Here is a 22,059-nt window from a genome sequence, read left to right on the forward strand (position 1 = left end):
AATTATCACTCACCGTACTTTCTCATCTATTTTATTTTCCTTCCTTTTTCTGTGCTTCTCCTTCCCTCCTTTTCCTCTTCTTCAATCGCATCTCTCAAAATACCTTTCCCTTCTCTTCCGCCATATTCAATCTCTTCTTCAATCGCCATAAATCCCTTCTCAATTCCTTTCACCTCTCTGTTTCCAACTCCCTCACTTCAATTTTTTTGATTCCTTGCTATGAACTACTGTCTCACAGGGATTGGATTCTTTTCATCATCTAAATTCCATCGTTGCCTCCTTTACTGATCTTTGCACTCTCTGACAATTCCGATTTAAGCATCCTTTTCTTTCTCCTTTGCTGTGTTTACTTCCAGAAATTACACTATCTTGCTCTCCCCCCAAAAGACAGAAGAACCCTTTTTTGTTCGTTTTGGGGATTGGGGTTTTGCTTACTCACTAACTTCTGTTTCTTAGATTCTTCCTTCTCTATCATATTTTCGGATTTTTTTTTTCTGAAAGTGAAATTTGAAGTATTTTCGGCGGTCTGGAGTTGGGTTTTTGAGCTTTTCTTTCTTTTATTTGAAGCTTGAAGGTTTTTCTTCATCGCCGTGTTTAATTCCAAGTTGGTGGATCTGAGATGGTGTTTGGAGATTGAAATCGTATCAAGGATCTAGGAATTGCGGATTGGTAGTTCAACTGTTCTTGTACGGTTAGTGTTTTGGATTGGGGTTTGAGTTGTGGTGATAAAAGGGTTAATCGCGAGGGCTTTAATTCGATTCGAGCTAGATCATGGAGCATGTAATCGGAGGGAAGTTTAAGCTGGGCCGGAAGATTGGAAGCGGATCCTTCGGTGAACTGTATTTGGGTATGCTTATCTGGTGCTTTTGAGATGGATTTTATAGTTTTTGAGAAGCGTTGTAGTTAATATTGATATTGATCTGGATTGTTGTAGGTACTAATGTGCAAACTGAGGAGGAAGTGGCTGTTAAGCTGGTATGTAAATGATCTTCCCCTTCCCCTTCCTTCCTATATTTAGTGCATAACTTAATCATTACTATTTGACTTGGACTGGTTCTAAGAAAGTCAAGGCATTTCGAATTGTTTGTTGACGCGGACGAAGTCAAGGAAAACCTCTGAAATTATTCAATATTGGACCTTGGACATATAAGAGTTCCGAATCAAATCTCTTTAGAAAGAAGATCTTTTGTTTGTCTCATCGTAGCCTGATAGTATGTTCATGAACTATTCTAGTATGTAACTCGAATTTGGATGCACCCTGTGACTTAGATTCCTCACTTGCTCCAAACTGGTTGAAGTTTATGGCAGTAAGCATAATGGGGAACGCATTTGTATCTCTATATTCCTTAACAGTGATATATTTTCCTTGCAGGAATCTGTGAAAACCAAGCATCCTCAGCTTCACTATGAGTCGAAACTATATATGCTTCTTCAAGGAGGAAGTGTGTTTGTTTATCTCGCACTACTTCCATATTGAGTTTGATTTTGATCTTGTTATTGTTATTCGTTTATTTTAGTACGCAATCCGTGTGTGTAGCTTATATATTGTTCATTTTGTGAAGCTGGTATACCTCATCTCAAATGGTTTGGAGTTGAGGGTGAGTATAATGTTATGGTTATTGACCTCCTTGGGCCAAGCCTTGAAGATCTGTTCAACTACTGTAATAGGAAGCTGTCCTTGAAAACAGTATTGATGCTTGCTGATCAGTTAGTAAGTATGCTGTTCTTGAAAGAAGGTTCAATTCAATAGGGTTATTAGGCTTATTATGTTCATTTGTTTCCTTAGATAAACAGAGTTGAGTACATGCACTCGCGGGGGTTCCTTCACCGCGACATAAAGCCTGACAACTTTCTAATGGGGTTGGGGCGGAAGGCTAACCAGGTATTTAATATTATGTATCCCATCTGTGTGTGCCGATTTATTTAGGCCTTTTCTTGAAGATCATACAGCAAAGTTCATTTAAGATGTGCTTGCTATGTGTTTTTGTTGGTAATTCACGATATAATTACAACTTAAATAAGAGCTAGAAGGATGCTTTGATTCAGTCGGTAATTTAATTGTCACGACTCACATTCGATTGTTGAAGTTTTCTGTCTACCAACTTTCCCCACCTGACAACAATGAGAGGAGAAGCGTAAGGGGTTTATTGTATCAGGATTCTAATTTCTCTTTGATTGATAAAGCCATATAGACCACTTAGCGTGAGTTCTTCCAATTTGGGATGCAAGAATGGATTGTTCTTGATTAGATTTTAAAAAATTCAAATTAATCTTGCCCGTTGTGTTTTGGCTCTGTGTGAATGCGGTGTCTGTGGGGCAATGAAATTTGTTATTTAGAGCTCATGCACGATGACGTTTTCCTAAGAAGCCTGTTGGCTCATTATTGAACAGGTATATATTATCGATTATGGTCTTGCAAAAAAGTATCGGGATCTTCAAACACACAAGCATATACCATACAGGTATTTGAAAACTAGCATCTGATCAAAGTTGTTAGCTTCTTGCTTATCTGATAATTCAAGTGAGAAGCAAAGACGATAATACTGTCCGCGCATTTTCACCTAAATTACTTTCCATTTGGTTGGGTGAAAGTTTCTTTTTATCTGAGCATGCTAGCATCATTGTGCAGTATAACTTGTCTTTGCCAAAACTCCCTTGAATGAATCTATTTATTTCTTGGCAGAGAAAATAAGAATCTCACAGGAACAGCTCGCTATGCAAGTATTAATACCCATCTTGGAGTTGGTAATTGAGCTATTTACTCTTCGATTCATCCATTATGATATTCAATTCTTTGAAACCGTTCCGATATCTATTTAGTATATATTTTGTTTGATTGCAGAGCAAAGCAGAAGGGACGATCTTGAATCTCTCGGCTATGTGCTTATGTATTTTCTCAGGGGAAGGTTTGATGCTTGTCTTGTGTACTCTCTATTCTTCTTTCTTTTAATCCAGTCTAAAATTTAATTTGTTATTTCAGCCTTCCCTGGCAGGGTTTGAGAGCAGGGACCAAAAAGCAAAAATATGATAAGATTAGTGAAAAGAAAATGCTCACTCCTATTGAGGTATTCCTACATCTCTTACTTAATCTGTCGAAGTGAAATAGAATAAATTACCGTCGTTCACCGAAAATGGGCGAACTATTGGCTATATTGGTCATCATGTTAGCTATATGTTTGAGCTATCGTGGCCATTTACTCAAGAATTAACTACTTTACAAGCTTTCTAGGCTGAATTTTGTATCAAACCATTGTCATAGCTCATGGTTATAAAAGAAAGAGATTTTATGCTATAAATGTTTAAACTCGACACACCGCGAGGCCTTCCATGTTTTTTTAGGTCCTCTGCAAATCTTTTCCAATGGAATTCACATCATACTTCCACTACTGCCGAGCCCTAAGATTTGAAGACAAACCAGATTATTCGTATCTGAAGAGGCTTTTTCGCGATCTTTTCATTAGAGAAGGTTAGTCCTATCCTAAGGCCTACTCGAACTATGTGCAGTCACAGTTGAAGACCTTATGTTGTTGCATCCTCCTCCATTTTCAACTGAAGTTTCCATGAACTGTATCAAAAGTGGTGATAATGGGCATGACACTTGTAATTTTCATTACAGGTTACCAATTTGACTATGTGTTTGACTGGACTATATTGAAATATCCACAGATCGGCTCCAGTTCAAGGACTCGAGTACGTATCTAAATACTTTCCACGTTGTCAAGGCAAACGAGATGTAAAGCAAGAACTATATTTATTTACCTTGATAGTTTCTTCTCTTAATGTTCTTATTCTTGTTTCTTATCATCAGCAGCCAACTGGGAAAGCCGCTGTAAACCCTGGACCATCTGCTGAAAGAGTGGAGAGACCTTTAGGTATGTCCCTTATCCCTGCAAGGTATCGAAGTTTGTTTTAAAGCTCGCAAATGCTGATATTTCCTATTTCAACTAGTTGAACCATATGGTCGTGTCGAGGTCTTGTAGCATTTGGGTCGTTGATGTTCGACTGGATTGTCTATTTGTTCCTTTAATTTGTTTAGTTGAACATACTCTCTTTGAATGTCATTTAGTGGGACAAGATCTCCGCGATAAATTTTCGGGTGCCGTGGAGGCTTTTGCTAGAAGGAATGGCACTGGACATGGTCTACACAGTGATCACTCCAGACACAGATCCTCTGATGATGTGCCTTCCTCCAAGGATGTGGTGAGTTGAATCATCCACAAGAAAATCATATACTAGAATTCTTTGCCTTTGGTTGCTATCCAGTTATTATCTGGTAATATCTCCATTTATAGTATTTCTCTACCTCCTCCATTATTACAGCAACCGGATTCGGAAAGAGCACGGAGTTCTTCTCGACAAGGGAGTGCTTCTAAGAGACCTATCTTATCCAGCAGCCGGCCTAGCTCCTCTGGGGAGCCAAGTGAACTCCGCTCAAGCCGACTTTTCTCAAGCAGCAGTCGTCTGTCTGCTTCTACTCAACGAGTTGAGCCAAAATCATCCTTCCTCCGTTCTTCGGTTACAAAAGGCAGCCACGACGATGCCCTTCGAAGCTTTGAACTATTAACGATTGGCACCGGAAAGAAGAAATAAGAAGCAATCATTGGGTGAGGGAATGCATGCTTTCTCTGTTGTTCCCGTTGGATTGCATCAATATGATGATGATTTCTAACATTTGTATGGTGTCTTCATATTCATCTCTGGATTCCATCCTCAGGTATGGAACTTAAAAAAACTCTCTCCCGCCTCCCCCGACCCGCCCCCAGTATGTATATGTGCCTCTTCAGGGGTTCATATTAGTTTATATAAACCTTTTAGACTCATGAAACAGAGAGAAATTAACAAAGCTCCGGGAAATTGTTGATACATTTGAGGCAGCTGTAACTGTAATAAGTACCTCTAGCATATTCATTCTTTCACGGTAAAGAGTTTCGACATGAACCCGGGAGACTTCGATGATAATGATGATGATGGTGATGATGCAACGGATGGAGATGACTCATTTGAACTCGTTTTTTTTGTTCTTGGATGATGAATAGAAAGAAACCTCAGCTTTAACTTTCTGTGTTAATTATACATCTGCTGCTGCTGCTACTGTTTTCTTATGAGGATCTGATTTTCCAATGACTTTTACTTTCCCTTTCAATTTCAAATAATATGCCTGTAATGGGATGAACAAATATTTGCCTTTATGGATGATAGTGTGCTCGAACAGTTCAATCGAGTTCGTCCGAACTAATATTTTATTTTTATTCGTTCAACATAATTAGGTGGAGATTCTTTTAGAACTCTGTAACTCATTGTAGGTTCGAGAAACGGAGACAAGAGGTGTATGAACGAGATATACAACAGGAAGAAGAACTGAATAGAATTTTTTAATGTTTGGTGATCTTAGATGTGTTGATATCGATGATAACTTACTGTCTCGATGAATCATTTCATCAGGACGTAAAAAGATTATGTATCTTACGTAAAATCTCACTTATTAATTATTGAACACAATTAATTTTTTTGAAAATAAAGGAATGGTCCTACGTTTTAGCAATAATAGCATAACTGAGTGCAAATTTGGAAAGACATCTAATGCTTTTGGCAACTTTATGGTCTGTCCTAACTCAAAAGTTCTTCACTAATAATCGTTGTTTTAAATTCACAAGCTTTTTGTATGATCGGCCTCTCCGTTGTCTCACATACCATCGATAAAAGAATAATTTTTGCAGTATTGTAATCATGCGGGTAAAGATGACCGATACGAAAAAAATAAAAGATCGTCCCTTTAAAAGACAACATAATATGTCGTCTTGGTTAAAGAGATATTTTAATTGGCCAAACCATCGCTAGCAAATATTATCCACTTTAGTCCGTTGCGTATCGCCGTCACCTCACAGTTTTAAAGGTTTCCACACTCTTATTTTGTTCCCCTCCCCAACGGACGTAGGATCTGGAGAGGGGATGTCTAGCTCTCATACCATTTGTAAACAACCTAAGTCTACCATTAGCAAATATTGTCTACTTTGACCCGTTACATATCGCCGTCAGCCTCACTATTTTAAAACACGTCTATTAGAAATAAATTTCTACACTCTTATAAGGAATGTTTCGTTCTCCTCTCCAACCGACGTGAAATCTCACGTTAACCCATTTCTTGAAAACATAAATAAAAGAGAGAAAACTTATGAAATCTTGAATTTTTAAACAGTGTACTAATCTTCATTTTCTTTAAGCCTTTCTTAGTCATTCTATTTTCGGTATTGCTCTTATTCGGATGTGATCTCGATTCATTCATGTACTCTTCCTTTACTCGAGTGTCACATATATATACAAAATCAACCCAATTTAACTACTTGGCTTGACGTGCTTTGAAGAAAATACAGTATTTGATGACTCCAACATTCATCTGTGATATGACTATATTATCTACTTGTGTTAAAGTGTTTTAAGTGTAACAAAATTTGGTAATAAACCATTTTTCTTCGGATCAAAATCAAAATTAATTAATTAATTTTTTTTAGTTCATATAAATTTAATTTCTTTAACTCTAAATCTATGTCTATTTAATTCTAACATTTAATTTATTTTTCTAATGTCAAGAATATTTCACATTTAATTTTCATAATTATCCAACCTAATAATTAGTTTATTAGTATTTTCAAATAAAGGTTCAGTTTTTTAAGTAACAGCCCCACCAGACCAACCACAGCCCTCTGAATCTGTGGGTTCTGGCGACCGACAGCAGTACAAGCCTGAGCCACTCAGCGCGCAACACCCACTGCCTTTCTCACGAGAAGCTCATCTCCTTTTGATCCTTGAGCTCCCAAATTGTAAGAATAAAAGAAGATTATATGGTTTCTCTGTAGCGACAACGTACTTCCAGGATTTGCCACTCAAAACTCTCATTTATTGTAAGTGGGTCTCTCTCTTTCTATCCTGTTTTTCTTATTTGAATCTGGTAATTTTCACTTCCGTAACCTGTTTGATATAATGCCTCTTGAGACATATTCCCATGTCCTTGAAAAACTAGTGGGGCTATGAATGCCCGCAACCTGTTTGATATAATGCCTCTGAGACACATTCCCATGTCTTTGAAAAACTAGTGGGGCTGTGCATGCCTGCAACCTGTTTGATATAATGCCTCTTAGAAAGAAAAAAAGAATATATAAAATTGGTGGGGCAATGCCTTCGAGAAAAACTTAAACATCTCATTAAAACTAGTGGGACTGGGAGTGTGTCCATGGACATGTTTAATATAATGCCTCTAAGAAACAGTTCCATTATTTTGGGTACTTGGGTCGGTGTTGGTGACTCTCGAAACTTGTTTGATGTATTGCTTGTAAGAGACATTGTCATTTTGTTTATAAAAAAACCCCCCAAAAAAAAAACCAATGGGGTTGTGGTTGTTGGTGATGGCCATAACCCGTTCGATGTAATGACATTTTGTGAGATTTCACATCTGTTGGAGAGGGAAACGAAACATTTTTGATAGGAGTGTAGAAACTTATTCCTAATAGACGTGTTTTAAAATTAGAAGGCTGACAGCGATACGTAACGGGCCAAAAGAGACAATATTTGCTAGTGGTAGACTTTGCCTGTTACAAATGGTATCAAAGTTAGACACCGGGGGGTGTGCCAGCAAGGACACTGTGCCTTTTAAGGAAGTAGATTGTGAGATTCCACATCTCCGGTATGAACAAAACATTTCTTATAAGAATGTGAAAAACTCTCCTTAACAAACTGTTTTAAAATTGAGACTGACGATAATATGTAATGGATCAAAACAAATAATATCGACTAGCGGACAAAATGGTGTTCTTCTAAGCTCCTGGTTCCTCTTCTCCCATTAATTGCATCAAAAGTTGGTGAAAATTGGGCGTTTTGTTGGGGACAAAGGGAGGGGATAGGCCAATGCCAAGCCCACTGAATGCCCTATTAACTAGTCACTGAATTGTCCTTAGTGCAATAATTGTCTATTCAAGCTGTGTCATAATTTTCTTATTGATTATTTAGTATCTTATAACAAAAGAAAAGAAAACTCACAGGCACAAACTAATTCTAGTGCTTATAATTTCTTTTTTATGGAATGACAATTTTATATTTTAATTTTTGATAAATTATTATTTTTGTTCATGTGTAGAAAGCTAGAATTTAATCTGGGTTAATAAAATTTACAGCAGTTATTATTTATGATAATTTTATTTAAACATAAAGACTAAATTCTATTTTTTTATAATTTAAATTAAAAAAATAGGGAAGGAAAATGAAAGGAAAATAAAAATCTTTTAACTCTTTTATAAAATTACATGAATTAGGGTTCAAGGTTCAGCATGGAGGTATTAGGTAAAAACCCATGTAGAATAAGGGCAGTTTAGTCATTCCAACAGTAGTTCTTCTGACTTCTCGTGGAATGGAATTTTAATTTAAAAAGAAAACCGAGGAGAATAATATCCAGACTTTCTCCTCTAAAAAATGATTTTATTTTAAATAAGGAGATTAACGAATTAAATTACAAAATTTAGTCTTATAAGTTTTAAATTTTTTAGATTTTTAAATTTTGTATTAGAAAAAAAAAAATTATAATTTGTAAATTATTTTAAAAATATGGAACAAACCAAAATTTATTAAATATAAAATTGAATAATGGAAAATTTATAAACCTATCAGACGAACCCAAAGTTACATATTCTATATTTTCTAAAATTAGAAATTTATTTGACCCAAGTTCAGATATTAAATCTTAAGTTATAATCAATATATATATTTGTTACTTTGTTAACATTAAATATAATTATGAGGTTAATTTTAGAAAAATGGGTAAGTATTAATAAGAGTGGTAACCAGGGGCAAATTCGTAAATATTGTAACTAGTGGGGGGCGTTAATTGTGGAACAAATTAAAATTAAAATAAGGGTTGTTTGGTACTATTGACAAATATTCAAACCCAAATTCAAAATGATACCCACTCTCCCAAAATATTAAGAAAATGCCAGCCAATCACACGTCACACATATATCTAAAATTCTACTTCACATAGCCAAATAATAATAATTAAATCAAATAATTGATGCCGTTTTTCTATTTTTATTTTTTTTAGATAAAAATTAATATTTAATTTTAAATTTTAGAGAAAAAGTGATCACGAAGATATAAAGTTATGGATAAAAAAGCCTAAAAAATAATTATGTAATTTGAATATTTTGAATGGACACTTTTAAATAATATAAAAATATAAAAAATTAAAAAGAAATTGGATAATATAAAAAAGTATGACCAATTTAAAATATAAATGCTAATAATAAATATTTAAGTAAATAAATTAGGATTAAATATAAATATTTGAATATATAATAAAATATTAATATTTTAGATTAAATAATCTGAACATAATTCAACAAAGATAATCACTCTGACTTCATTTGTGTCGCTGTCGGGTTTGTTTTTCAACTTTATTCAGGTTTCCAAATATACCCCTCCTCTTCTCTCCATTTTCCCTTTCAGCCCAACCAAAAACGGTTCCACTCTCTTTCCTCTCTTGCTCTTGGATTCTTCCGCTGTCGCAGCTCTCTCTCTCTCTCTCTCTCTCTCTCTCTCTCTCTCTCATGGCAGCTGCCATTAAAGCTCATCTTTAGAGGTAAATGACCTTTCTCCCTTAGGTGTCTTCTTCAACCTTTTGCTTAGAGTTTAGAGCTCATCTTTTGCTGGCACAAACTTGCTTATTTCGGTATGCTCTGTTCTTTCGCCGATTTCGTTTCTTTCTCCTGTCCTTCTACTTCTTGTTCTGATCTCACGTTTACGGCTATTTCGTTTGTTTTTGTATTGTACTTGTTGAGTTTTGTTGTTCTGATTGTTTTCTGTCTCAGCAATGAAGTCCTCGACTCAGCTTGATTTCGCTACTTTTCAGCTCACGCCTACTCGAACAAGGTTTATGTTCTTCCGTTATTATACGAGTTAATTTATAATTGTTAGCCAATGTTCGAGGAATTAGATTAGATGGCTTGCTTTTGATTTGCTGTGTATTGTTCTGATGAACTTCTTTGTTTCATTCGATCCGCCATGCCGCGTTCTATTTTAGAAGCCGATTCATGATTTTAGTGTTCCTTTCGCGTTGATTAGTTCTTGGTGCATAATATCCTTTTCGTTTTATTTTGTTGAATTTTGTTGAATTTTGTTAGCATATTGACTAACTATCACCATTTTCTTCTAGGTTTTTTGTTTCATAGCATTTCTTTTTAAAATCAAGTATTTGTTCCTTTCATTCACATATCAGGTGTGATTTGGTATTATCTGCAAATGGGAAGTCTGAGAAGATAGCTTCTGGTTTGTTGAATCCTTTTCTTGCCCATTTGAAGATTGCACAAGAACAGATGGCCAGAGGTGGTTATTCCATTATTCTTGAGCCAGATCCTCGCAGTGATAGAATATGGTTCACAAAGGGTACCATGGAGAGGTTGTATAGATATTATGAACATTTTCCTTAGTATTGAGTTTTTTGGGCAATTCATGTTAGTAGATAGTCATATACTGATGAATTTTGCCACCATTAGGTTTGTCCGATTTGTAAGCACCCCTGAAATTTTGGAAAGGGTGTACACTATTGAGTCAGAGATCTTACAGATTGAGGAGGCAATTGTGATTCAGGGCAACAGTGACATGGGGCCTAATGTTGTAAGTATATTCTAGCGTATTAGTAACACTTATCATGTTGACATAAAACCCATCTTTCAATCCACTTTCATCTAACAGGTAGATGACGAGCAAGGAAAGCCTACAAAGCCCATAGAAGGTGCCACCGAAGGTACTAAAATCAGTGGAGGCGTGTAGAATATTTTCTTTCCTTTTCTTAACATAGATTAGTTTCTACTTGAGTTGATCTCTGATAGGAATGGCATTAGGAATGTTATGGAGGTATTAAAGATATGTCATCAATTAGCCTAGGAGTTTGTTAGGAGAGTTTTGTTATAAATAGTGTGGGTTAGAAAGGATGAATCTAGGTATTGACTAAAGTTAATTTAGGCTTGAGTTTCCTCAAGGGAGAGAGGGTCCATAGTTCTTCAAATTACTTGGTTTATCTTTTATTTTGCAATATATTGGTAGTTATATCAATATCCTCGTCTTGGATAATTTGGATAATTAGAATATTGCAACACCCCAAGCACATTGCTAGCATATATTGTCCGACGAACCAAAGTAGACAATATTTGTTAGCGGTGGGCTTGCTGTTACAAATGGTGTTAGAGTTTGACACTAGGTGGTGTACCAATGAGGATGCTGGGTCCCCAAGGGGGGTTGGATTATGAGATCCCATATCGGTTGGAAAGTGGAACGAAACATTCCTTGTAAAGGTGTAGAAACCTCTCCCTAATAGATGTGTTTTGAAATCGTGAGGTGGATGACAATACGCAACGGGTTAAAGCGGACAATATCTGCTAGCGGTGGACTTGGGCTGTTACAAATGGTATCAGAGCCAGACAATGAGCGGTGTGCTAGCGAGGACGGAAAAGAGAACGAAACATTCCTTATAAGAGTGTGGAAACATTCCCCTAAAAAAACGTGTTTTAAAAACCGTGAAGTTGACGGCAACACATAACTAACCAAAGCGGACAATATCTGTCAACGGTGGGCTTGGGTTGTTAAAAATATAGTCCTTTTTCCTGGTTCTTTTTTCTTATGGTGCTTCTTTTTTTCTTTTCTTCACTCTTTTCTTTTTCAGAATATTTTTGAATATGAAGCTAAAGTTCTGTTAACTAACTCAATATTTATGTGCCTTACATACTATGCAATTTTTAAAAATAATTTGATTCATGAATGAGAACACTGGTTTTTAACAGCAAGCAAGTCTCTTCTGGATGGTAATGAGGAGAAAGCAATTGTTCTGTACACGGTAAGTGGTACTCAAATATGCTCTTTAAACAACTTTCAGTTTTTATATTAATTTTCTTTGTTTAAAACATGTCAGCCAGATGCGCACTCACTGGAGACCAATGGACATACAGTGTTAGAGGAGAACTCGAAGTACATACCATCTCTAGTCATTGTCAATTATGTTCTCTACCTGCTAGACTCGAATAGATTTGTAATATGATCTACTCTATGAACAATGGCTAATACTCATTTAGTTAAGGGCAATTATCTAGTGAAGATTTATGACTTTTGCTGCGAGTACTTTTAATTTCATTTAATCCCTTTTAGAGCTCAGCTTCTGAAAGTCCTGGAGACTCGCAAAACTATGCTTCAAAAGGAGCAAGGAATGGCATTTGCTCGTGCTGTTGCTGCTGGTTTTGACATTGATCAGATGTCACCATTGATATCATTTGCCAACAACTTTGGAGCCTCACGATTGATGTATGCAGAGATTCATATTTCCAGCTATATAAAAAAAGCATTATGTTAATGTTTACATCATTTTTCTTGCAGTTTGTTAATGTGAATTATTTGCTGCAAAAAACAGGGATGCATGCGTAAAATTCAAAGAACTATGGAAAAGAAAGCATGAAAGTGGCCAATGGGTCGAAATTGAAGCAGCAGAAGCACTATCCAGCCGGCCAGATTTCTCCCCTTCCATGACTGCATCAGGGATTATACTTACAAGTATGACTGACAAGCAGACAGAATCTCAAATTGAACCATCTTCAACAAATAAGGGGAATGCAATTGCAGGTGAGATATGATGATAACATTAGAAATCTGACGGATTTTGGTTAAAAATGTCTCTTGAACTGAAATCTTCCAAGTTACAGTCTTAGACTTGGAATGTTCATGCGGCATCATTATATTTATGAAGAGTAACAACCATGTGGCTAATTTTTAGTGATAGTCTAATCAAATTACAATTAAAGCCGAACATAGAGCCTCTTGGTTTTGTATCAAATCCGTGCTCTTAGAAACTCTTCATTTATTATATGTGCTTTATAGAATGCTTCTCTTACTCTTCTTAATTTTGGGTTAAAGGATTTTTTGTCCACTTACTCGCCCAGATGGAAATCCGCCTATGATATACCAGTCACCACCAGGCCACCAAGAGTATCTTCAAGGGCAGTATCCTCCTCATATGTACCCTCCCTGGCCCATCAATTCTCCTCCAGGTTCATTACCTGTCTTCCAAGGATATCCCATGCAAGGAATGCCTTACTATCAGAACTATGCAGGAAGTAGCCCTTTCTTTCATCCGCATTATCCAGTAACAGAGGATTCTAGATTTGGTGACGGTATGAAAATGGGAGGAAAAAGGCATTCCATGGAAAGTGGAGATAACTCCATTGGACCAGAAACACGTGAGACGAGTGCTTGGAAAACAAGAATGCCTGATGATGCAGGATCAGAGCAAGAAGATTCAGAAGATCAGAGAAAAGGTAGTCGATTAGGTAAGAAGAAATCAGGCGTGGTTGTCATCCGCAACATCAACTACATTGCATCGAAGAGGCATAACTCATCAGGCAGTGAAACGGATTCACAATCTGAAAGTGAAAGTGAAGAAGGAGATTCACAGGTTATTAGTCCAGAAATTAAACACAAGAAACCTAATCGATCCTCTAGGAGCAAAGGAAAGCATCTAAATTTTGGGGATCAATCGAACACTTCTGCAAAAACTGATTCCCCTGAAGCTGAAGGACATTGGCAGGCATTCCAAAACCTTTTACTTCGAGATGCCAATGAAGAAAAACATCATGCTGATCAAAGTCTGTTTACCATGGAAAGGGAAACAAAGCAGAAAAGGCGACAGAATAAAGTTGGTGATGATCCATTAGTTGCTCAAGGATGGAACAGAGATGAAATCCAAGAAAATGGTACTACGGGCATTGATAGAGTTGGTGGAAGAATCAACCGTGTATCAAGAGCATCAAATGATGAATTATTAACTTCCAGAAGAGATAGTCTATCAGGGGATAGCCATATGAATGTGCAGGCTACAGAACTAGATGGAGGAAGAAATGGCTATAGGAGGCCCGGTAGTGATGATTTTGTGGTTTATGGACATAAGGGTCAAAGTTACTCTAATGGCCACTTGGATCCATTAGCTATAAATGGCTTTGATAATACACAAAAAAGCTATGATAAAAACTCTTCAAATAATTTGGATGGTGATTCTTACATAGTTCCATTGAGATCAATGACAACGGATGCAGTTGGAAAAGAAGGTAGAAGTGCTGTTGACATGGATTCTGAGTTTCCATCTTCAAATCATAAGGCAGAAAACTTGTCCAACAGAGTTGCTACCTATGAGCCAGATGTTCTGAATCTGATGCCAAAGCGTGAAGCAGAAAATGAGCCTGCTGGTTATGATCCTGCTTTAGAATATGAAATGCAGGTCCATGCTGGACGCGTACCAGCTTCGGATAAAAAAAAGGAAGTGGTAACTGATGTTAAACAAGGGACTAAAAGGTTGGACAAGGATCGAAAGCCAAAAATTACTCCTGATAGAAAAACTGGGGGGCCAATAAGGAAGGGAAAACCTTCTAAGTTGAGTCCTTTGGATGAAGCAAGAGCACGTGCAGAAAAGCTAAGAGCTTATAAAGCTGATCTCCGGAGATTGAAGGAGGAGAAGGTATTATGTTAAAAATGTTTTTCTTCACAATCATATCTATAAGCAGAACCCTGAATCTTGAGTAGTTAAGTGATATGGGAACGAACTATTTATCCCGCATGTATATTAATTTTCTTGCAAGTCACGTCCTAGTTGCAGTGTTTTTTTTTTTCTTTTCTTTTCTGGCTAGTTTGTTCTGGACATGTGACTGGTTAGAAATCAAAGAACTCCACAATGGTATGATATTGTCCACCTAAATTAGCCAATGTGGGACTCCCTCCCAACCTTCCTCCCCTTGAACAAAGTACACCATTGAGCCTCTCCTAAGGCCTATGGAGCCCTTGAACAACCTCCCCTTAATTGAGACTCGACTCCTTTCTCTGGAGTCCTCTAACAAAGTACACCCTTTTTCGACACTTAGTCACTTTTGACTACGCTGTCGAGGTTCACAACTTCTTTGTTCGACATTTGAGGATTCTATTGACATGGTTAATTTAAGGGCATGACTCCGATACCATATTAGAAATCACAAAACTCCACAATGGTATGATATTGTCCACTTTGAGCATAAGCTCTCGTGGCTTTGCTTTGAGCTTTTCCAAAAGGCCTCATACCAATGGAGATGTATTCCTTTATCTTTCCCTAAACTTGCCAATGTGAGACTCCCTCCCAACAATCCTCAACATAACTATTCTAATATCTTACTAGTTTTTTCTATCCAGGAGGAGGAGGCAATAAAAAGAATAGAAACTTTGAAGCTAGAGAGGCAGAAGAGAATTGCAGCAAGGGGTAATAGCACATTGCCCTCTCAGCAAACTAGAAAGCTATTGCCAACAAAAATGTCACCCAACTCTCAGAAAGGATCAAAATTTAGTGATTCAGATCCAGTATCATCATCTCCTCTGCCAAGGTTCCCTATCAGAACGGCTTCAATTAGTTCCAATGATTCCAACAAAGCTGCAAAACCCAGCAGATTGATTGGTGGAAAGCAATCAGCTGGAAACAGGTTAACTCAATCTGTATCTTCATTAGCTAAGCTCAAGAAAGATAACAGTGATGTTTCAAATGACAAAAAGGTATCCATGGCTCGTATTAGAAGATTATCAGAGCCAAAAATGAGCACCAGCGATCATGCTTCTTCCATCAAGACACGGACCACCGAGCCAGCATCAAAGGCAAAAGTAACTAAGGAGACTGAGAACAAAAAAAAGATACCTAATGAGACTGAAAGCAAAAAGAAGATATCTGCTATAATGAATTTGGATAAGAGCAAGGCTGCAACTCTTCCAGAACTTAAAATTAGAACGCCTAAGGGACCTGGCGCTACAATTGGCAACTCAATAGGAACTGAAGGTGCTTGTGCTTCCATGGAAAGAAACACGGCTGAAGTCTCACATCATAATGAACTGGATGACAACCCTGTTGTTGAGAAGACTGTTGTTATGCTAGAATGTGAGAAGCCCTCCATCTGTACAGGAAAACCTGATGTCCCATCAGATTTTTCTGCCACCAAGGCTTTTAATTCCCAAATTGAAGTGTCCGGTGTCAATAGAGAATCCATCAAGCACAAATCACAGGATCAGTTGAGTTCTCATGAGGTATGATTGACTGCTGCGTCAGATGTGGAAAGTTTATCAGAGAATTCTTTGAACAGTGTGATGCTTACAGAACAAGTTGAACCCTTAGAATATAAGATTCCTTAGCATTGATTGTAGGTGGAATGCTGCACAATTCTTACCTCTCCCTCTTTTCTTACAGTAGTTCAAAGAAAAATCATAGTCATTGGAAATGAATATCATTTACTATTTATTATTTTTCCATGATCACTCATTATCGCATGACAATAGTGCCCCCAGAAGGAACAAGAAGAATAAGAAGAGTTTCTTGTAAGGCAAGGCCTACTGCTGATGCATTGGGTAATACTAATGCAGTAACACTATTGGTATATTCAACAGGACAAACGGTGCTTCAAAAAGATTACATTTGATTATTTTTTTTATTTACATACCTCACAATTGCACTATACCGGAGTGCTTTAATTGGTATATTAAATGTTTCCGTTTCTCAATCATTTGATCTTTATCGACTTGAAAAGCATCCTTAATCCTTTTCTTTGACTCAACAGATTTCATTATCCTGCCATCCTGCAATGATGCTAAGTTTAATAGATAGCCTTATAAACAAACCTCCTGTGTTCAGGTGACAGCGGATGGTGTAGATCAGGAAGCACAAAAGTTTTCATCTCCTAGTATTGCTGAAAACTTATATAAAGCTCCACACGCCCGTGTATCTTCTTTTGAACATCCTTGCACACGCGTTTCAGAGTATGGAAAAGCAACCCCACCAGATTTGGAGAGTGGAACATCAGGCACTGAAACTGCTAAAGCCTATGTTCCTGATTATGGAAACGCACAATTGGAAAAGATTCCTGAAGCATCAGAGAAGTCTGAGGTAAAAAAATCATCAAAAGGGCTCAGATTATTTTTGAAGTTTGGGAGAAAGAATCATAGCTCAGGTACAGATGAGCATAATGAGGAATCAGATAATATCAGCGCAAATGATTCTGAAGCCAGTGATGTTGGGGCAAATACCACTTCTCACAATGAAGGTAACGTACTTATAGAACACATTTTAGTTGTTTGATAATGTCAAGAAGATGACTGAAATGCCTATATTTCTAGTAACAATCAAATACAATTTCTTTAACTATTATGGAAGATTTCTGTTCTTCCGGACTTTTTTAACCATTATGTTGAAGGATGCAAAGTTCAATTTTGACAAAAATGTGGCTATAGATGTTTCCATGTGTATTTTTCTGTGAGCTGACTATATTGCTTTGTTACCCCTTTGTTTGCTGTCCTCAGTTCCTACACTGAAAAATCTGATTTCTCAAGACGAAACTCCCACTGCCAGCAAAACTCAGAAGTGTAAGCATTTCCAAAGATTTGACATGTTTCTATTTTCATCATGATTTCGAGATTGAATCCATTTTTTGTTCTTGCTACAGCTTCTCGTGCATTTTCCCTGCTATCACCTTTCCGAAGCAAGAACAGTGAAAAGAGAAGTGCATGACACGACACAATTTTGTGGTGCTGCTAAATATGTATGTAAAGTCGAGGAACCATCAAGTTCAACCTTGTGTTTTGCAGGGCTCAAGCCTGATTGGGTTATGAAGAATGCAACGGTTTGTTTTTTATCCTTTTACTACTGTGGCTATATAGAAAAAGTTTTAGTAACGTTATCTTAAACATGGGCATTGTATAGTTCGTATGTGTTCCAGTGATGAACTTCCCTGTAGTATCCATTATGGCTTTATTAAATGAAAACCAGTTTCAAATTATGCAACATTTGATCTACTGTTTAGCTGGTTGCAGCCATGACCACAAACAGAAAAAAAATGGTGTCTCATACTACTCAAGGAATGGAGGAACATCTCTTGGGAAAAGTCGAATACCATTCCATTGTTTCGTTTCTTCTCGAATGTGCTCATTCGATCACCGAGCTGTGGGACGGGCATCAAGCTTGAAATAGGTACTTGTGTGTTGTTACTAATATGATAGTCAATCATCAATTCATCATCATCATAGAATTTGCTGCCTTTTACTAGTAGTTACTTGCCGTTACCTGTTTATGCATATCATTTTAGAAACGGAGCTATTTACGTCCATATGAATCCTTTCATTTCATTCACAGCACTAGAAAATGGCAGCATTTCTCTCTTACTAGGTTAACAAGATCATGTAATGAAAATGAAAGCTTAACCCCTCCCATTCTTAGGAAAAAGATATTTGATACCCAAAATTTGCACCGTTAGAGGTATGAAAGAGTAATTGCATATGTAATGGCCCACATTTAAATGATGACTAATAGGAGTAGGGTAGGGTAGCTCTATGCTTCTTTGCTCGACTTTCGCTCATGATTATTTTACTTTCGCATAACGATTAAAATATTGATGAACAAATTATAGAACTTATTATTGGCTTTTATATTTATGTTAGTGAATCATTGATAATTCTTTTTATGTTATAAGCATCTGCACGAGATATCAACGATTATTAGTGTAAATGTTGGACTTTTTAATTTATAGATATATCAGACATGATATGTGTCGATATGTTAAATGTTTTCTTTTCTTTTGTTTTTGAGGGACATAATCTCTTCTAGTTAAGTCGACACTTCAAATAGGTGAAAAGAGAATGAGAAAACAATATATAAATGGAAGGAAGAAACATGAAAGTTCTTGATTATTATCATACAGCCTTTTTCTGCGATTTGAAAAGGCCTAACTACTAGCAAGAACCTCAAGAACACCGAATAAAATTTAAGCAATAAGCTCACCAAAATTTGCATGATTTTGGATGAGAATTCAGGAATCAGTTTCAGTAAATACTATATGGCTGATATTTACACAATAGCCTTTATAACTCGAACTGTAAACAAATTAGTAAGAAAATAGATAGGAAGAAAAGGATTGATATATTTAGTCAAAACGAATGACCAAACAAGAAATGTTACTCTTGCTCATTCTTGTGGAGGCCTCCTTCGCCAAACACTCTGCTGCTTCCTGTGGGTCTTCCATGTGTCTTATCAGATTCACAACCTCTTGGTTCTTCATAACCTGTTTTTTTTCCCGAAAAAAAATTCTTAATATATGATGTTGCCTTCAAAACTGGGTTTTCGTACATTTATTAGGAGCCAAGATCTATTCAAGCGGAAGATGTAGATGTTCTTAATGTTTAAATCTTACCTCCCATACGCCATTGCTTCCCAGTACCATAAACTCAGTTTCTGAGTAGACTCTTTTAGTTGCAACCACAATTTCGGAGCTTGTCCGGAGCTTCATTCCTATGAAGATGATTGCTCGAGTTAGTAGTTATCCGATAAACGTGCATACTTGCATTCATATGATAATATTCACTGTTTAGACTTGATCTGAAAGGCTTTCATGCTAGGTATTATATAGTCTTTACATGGGCAATTTTCGAGAATAGGAGTCATTTCTTTCCTGAGAAAAGTTCGAAAGAGAGATTACCGAGAGTTAATCTACGATGCCAATGTTGCTTAGATGAGTGATGATCACAGCTTATTTGATGAGCCACACCATCTTCACACACAATGGCTCTATAGTCCCCCATGCAAGTAATCACCAGTCTATCTCCATCAATTACCAAAACTGAAGCTGATCCCATTCTCCAAGGCCCCTTCCCTTCATTTTCATCTCTTGTCTTTGTTTTTGCACTCTGATGCGCTTTCTTCATTGCCTCTGTTCCCTTCCCTTTCATCTGACACTGCAAGTCAATACAACATTTCATGTACAAAATAACCTTCAACTTCACCAACCAAACAATAAAGTTGGTTGTGTTTATAGAGCTGAAAACTTTGTGTTTGGAAGTGGAAAAGTTCTAAAAGTGTTCATCCATTAAAAAACGTTCATAGCATATTTCATCCTTTTAAGAGGGAGTAGAATTGAAATCCAAAACTCTCAGCCTCACGATTTTAAAAATGGTCTAAGAGGGAGAAGTTTCCACACCCTTATAAGGAATGTTTCATTCTCCGATGGCTCACAACTCTAACTCTACTACTAGGGAGAGTGTTCTACACCCTTATAAGAAATGGTCATTATAAGGAATGCTTCATTCTTTTTTCCAACCGATGTGGGACCTCAGATGCATCCTGATGTGGGACCTTAGGTTATGAGCATAACTCATGAAGTGGTAGGTTTGAAGTCCAAAATCCAACCCTCCAACATACTGAAAGAAGAAAAAAGAATGAGGGAATGTTGAGATATACCTCTTTGAAGTTCATATTAAAGAAATGAGTTTGCATGAACTTGATGACTTTGTCACCAATTTTGGGATCAAAAACCCCAAAAAACCATAACTCCACCCCTTCAATCTGCTCTCTCTGCACCACAACTGAATCGTTTTCCGATTCCTCTTCCCAAATACTCGAGCATGACTGATCCGCCACTACGTGATACCCATGGGTCACCGGCGCCATCCACGACTGCTTACTCACCGACACCGATGACGGCCGTCGCTTTTTCCTTGTATTCCTCATCATGAACTTTCCAAATTGAAACGCCTACAAAAATTTACACCATAATCACCCATTTTCAGATTCCCATTTTACAGCCCCTCGCCATTGATGAAAACCGAGGAGAAGGGGACGAAAATGCAATAAACAGAGCTTTCTAAAAAAACTCCATCAATCAGAGTATTCTGAGCTTTGAAGCAAGAAAGGTCCATTTGAACAAAAGAAAAAAAGGAGTTACCTTGAGTTTGTGACGAATATCTTTAAGACCCATCTGCTGAAATTTGAAGAAATGAAGCCCCTCGATGAACACAAGAAAAATCAAGCGAAAATAATCACATGGGTCAGTGGGATTTCCCTTGTTTACACTGAAAACAAGAGTGTTTCCTGGGATTTATCAATGGGGTTTGGATTTTCTGGAGCGGCGCTTCTTATTGAGACTCCATTTTTGGGGTGAATGAATTGGCAACATAATTATTAATTGTCAGTTAAAATAAGAAACTGAAAGATGTAAGAGTGAAGTTAAGTAACGGTCTGTTTCAGCTTTTTTTGTATTTTGCAGTTCAGGCAGGTAAAGAACTTGACGATTTCCCGTGAAAGATATGAGAATGCTAAGCAAACAGCTCCATTTTTCCCTAACAACTTCCTAATCCAAACTTTTCTTTTTTTTTTTTTTTTGTTATTGATTTTAGTTTCTAACGATTGCATTTTTCAATCTTCAATTTTAATGAAAATATAATGAAACTAAGATATTAATTTTTTAACCAAAATATAATTCTTTTTTATCCAATCTCTTTAAACAAAAATTCCATTATGATCATAGTGGGAGATGGATCATATCAACATTTGAATCAACATTCAACATAATTATAATTGTTAGTATTAAGATTTAAAGTGGACTAAGAGCAATAACCCAAGTGGGAAAATTCAAAACGCAGACACTTAGAATAAAAGTTAATATAATTGTTATTGTCGAATAACTTTTTGATGATGGCATCATAGGTTAAGCCGCAAACATCTCAATTAGTTTTGACAAATTTAAATTCTAATTAGAGTATTTAAAAGTTAATAAATGTGGATATGGGTAAACTCAATTACTGAGATCTAGAATAAAAGTGTAAACAACCTAAACAAATCAATTCAAATTTTCAAACAGAAATAACTAAAATTATGATCAAAAGGTTAAATTTAAAATTAGCTGGACCTACAAAAACTTTGGAGTTTAGAAACATATATAAAAAAAAGACAGAGAAACATCTAAGTCTAATTTAGGATTGTTAAACACTACCATAAAAATGAGCGAAGCTTCAAATTCAAAACATTAATGTGAAGATCTAAGTCTAATTTAGGATTGTTAAACACTACCATAAAAATGAGCGAAGCTTCAAATTCAAAACATTAATGTGAAGATCATTAAGTGAGTCCGGCTAATTTAGAGAATGATCATGGATAAAAGGCCTTTTGGGAAAAAGGCCTTTTGGGAAAGTACAAAACAAAGCCATAAGAATTTGAAT

At 36.5% G+C, this 22,059-nt stretch overlaps 3 protein-coding genes across 7 annotated transcripts; 2 read left to right on the forward strand and 1 right to left on the reverse strand.

Annotated features, from left to right (window-relative positions):
• On the forward strand, positions 1-5,189 carry LOC111778440 (casein kinase 1-like protein 10). 3 transcript variants are annotated; one of them, XM_023658264.2, is made up of 15 exons: positions 1-847; positions 935-975; positions 1,373-1,442; positions 1,563-1,711; positions 1,787-1,882; positions 2,392-2,462; positions 2,684-2,745; positions 2,843-2,906; positions 2,981-3,065; positions 3,340-3,466; positions 3,617-3,690; positions 3,809-3,872; positions 4,067-4,200; positions 4,321-4,604; positions 4,715-5,189. In XM_023658264.2, exons 1-14 carry the CDS (start codon positions 772-774, stop codon positions 4,588-4,590), a joined length of 1,383 nt encoding a protein of 460 aa, XP_023514032.1. In that variant the 5' UTR covers positions 1-771; the 3' UTR covers positions 4,591-4,604; positions 4,715-5,189. The 3 variants fall into 3 exon arrangements, with proteins under 3 accessions (XP_023514032.1, XP_086975199.1, XP_023514034.1); XM_087119073.1 differs by having other exon boundaries at positions 4,321-5,189; XM_023658266.2 differs by having other exon boundaries at positions 3,812-3,872; positions 4,321-5,189.
• A 4,352-nt stretch (positions 5,190-9,541) lies between these two features.
• On the forward strand, positions 9,542-18,202 carry LOC111778485 (COP1-interacting protein-like protein). Of its 3 annotated transcripts, none has more exons than XR_015413325.1 (15): positions 9,542-9,712; positions 9,852-9,912; positions 10,259-10,438; positions 10,536-10,656; positions 10,735-10,786; positions 11,820-11,872; positions 11,948-12,003; positions 12,181-12,333; positions 12,440-12,648; positions 12,966-14,533; positions 15,235-16,110; positions 16,712-17,120; positions 17,377-17,439; positions 17,520-17,696; positions 17,877-18,202. XR_015413325.1 is itself a non-coding variant. In XM_023658342.2 (14 exons), the coding sequence occupies exons 2-14, from the start codon at positions 9,854-9,856 to the stop codon at positions 17,582-17,584; spliced, it is 3,864 nt and encodes a 1,287-aa protein (XP_023514110.2). In that variant the 5' UTR covers positions 9,542-9,712; positions 9,852-9,853; the 3' UTR covers positions 17,585-17,852. The 3 variants fall into 3 exon arrangements, 1 of the variants encoding a protein (XP_023514110.2); XR_015413326.1 differs by having other exon boundaries at positions 17,887-18,202; XM_023658342.2 differs by lacking the exon at positions 17,877-18,202 and having other exon boundaries at positions 17,520-17,852.
• A 531-nt stretch (positions 18,203-18,733) lies between these two features.
• Positions 18,734-20,914, reverse strand: LOC111779007 (putative protein phosphatase 2C-like protein 44). Its single transcript, XM_023659034.2, has 5 exons — positions 20,787-20,914; positions 20,303-20,596; positions 19,545-19,800; positions 19,260-19,357; positions 18,734-19,130 (listed from the first exon to the last, which is right to left on the reverse strand). The coding sequence occupies exons 1-5, from the start codon at positions 20,817-20,819 to the stop codon at positions 18,993-18,995; spliced, it is 819 nt and encodes a 272-aa protein (XP_023514802.1). The 5' UTR covers positions 20,820-20,914; the 3' UTR covers positions 18,734-18,992.
• Between the last annotated feature and the right edge of the window lie 1,145 nt (positions 20,915-22,059).

Source organism: Cucurbita pepo, chromosome 17, assembly GCF_057944985.1.
Source record: "Cucurbita pepo subsp. pepo isolate OVF chromosome 17, ASM5794498v1, whole genome shotgun sequence".
In the NCBI taxonomy this organism is placed as follows: domain Eukaryota; kingdom Viridiplantae; phylum Streptophyta; class Magnoliopsida; order Cucurbitales; family Cucurbitaceae; genus Cucurbita; species Cucurbita pepo.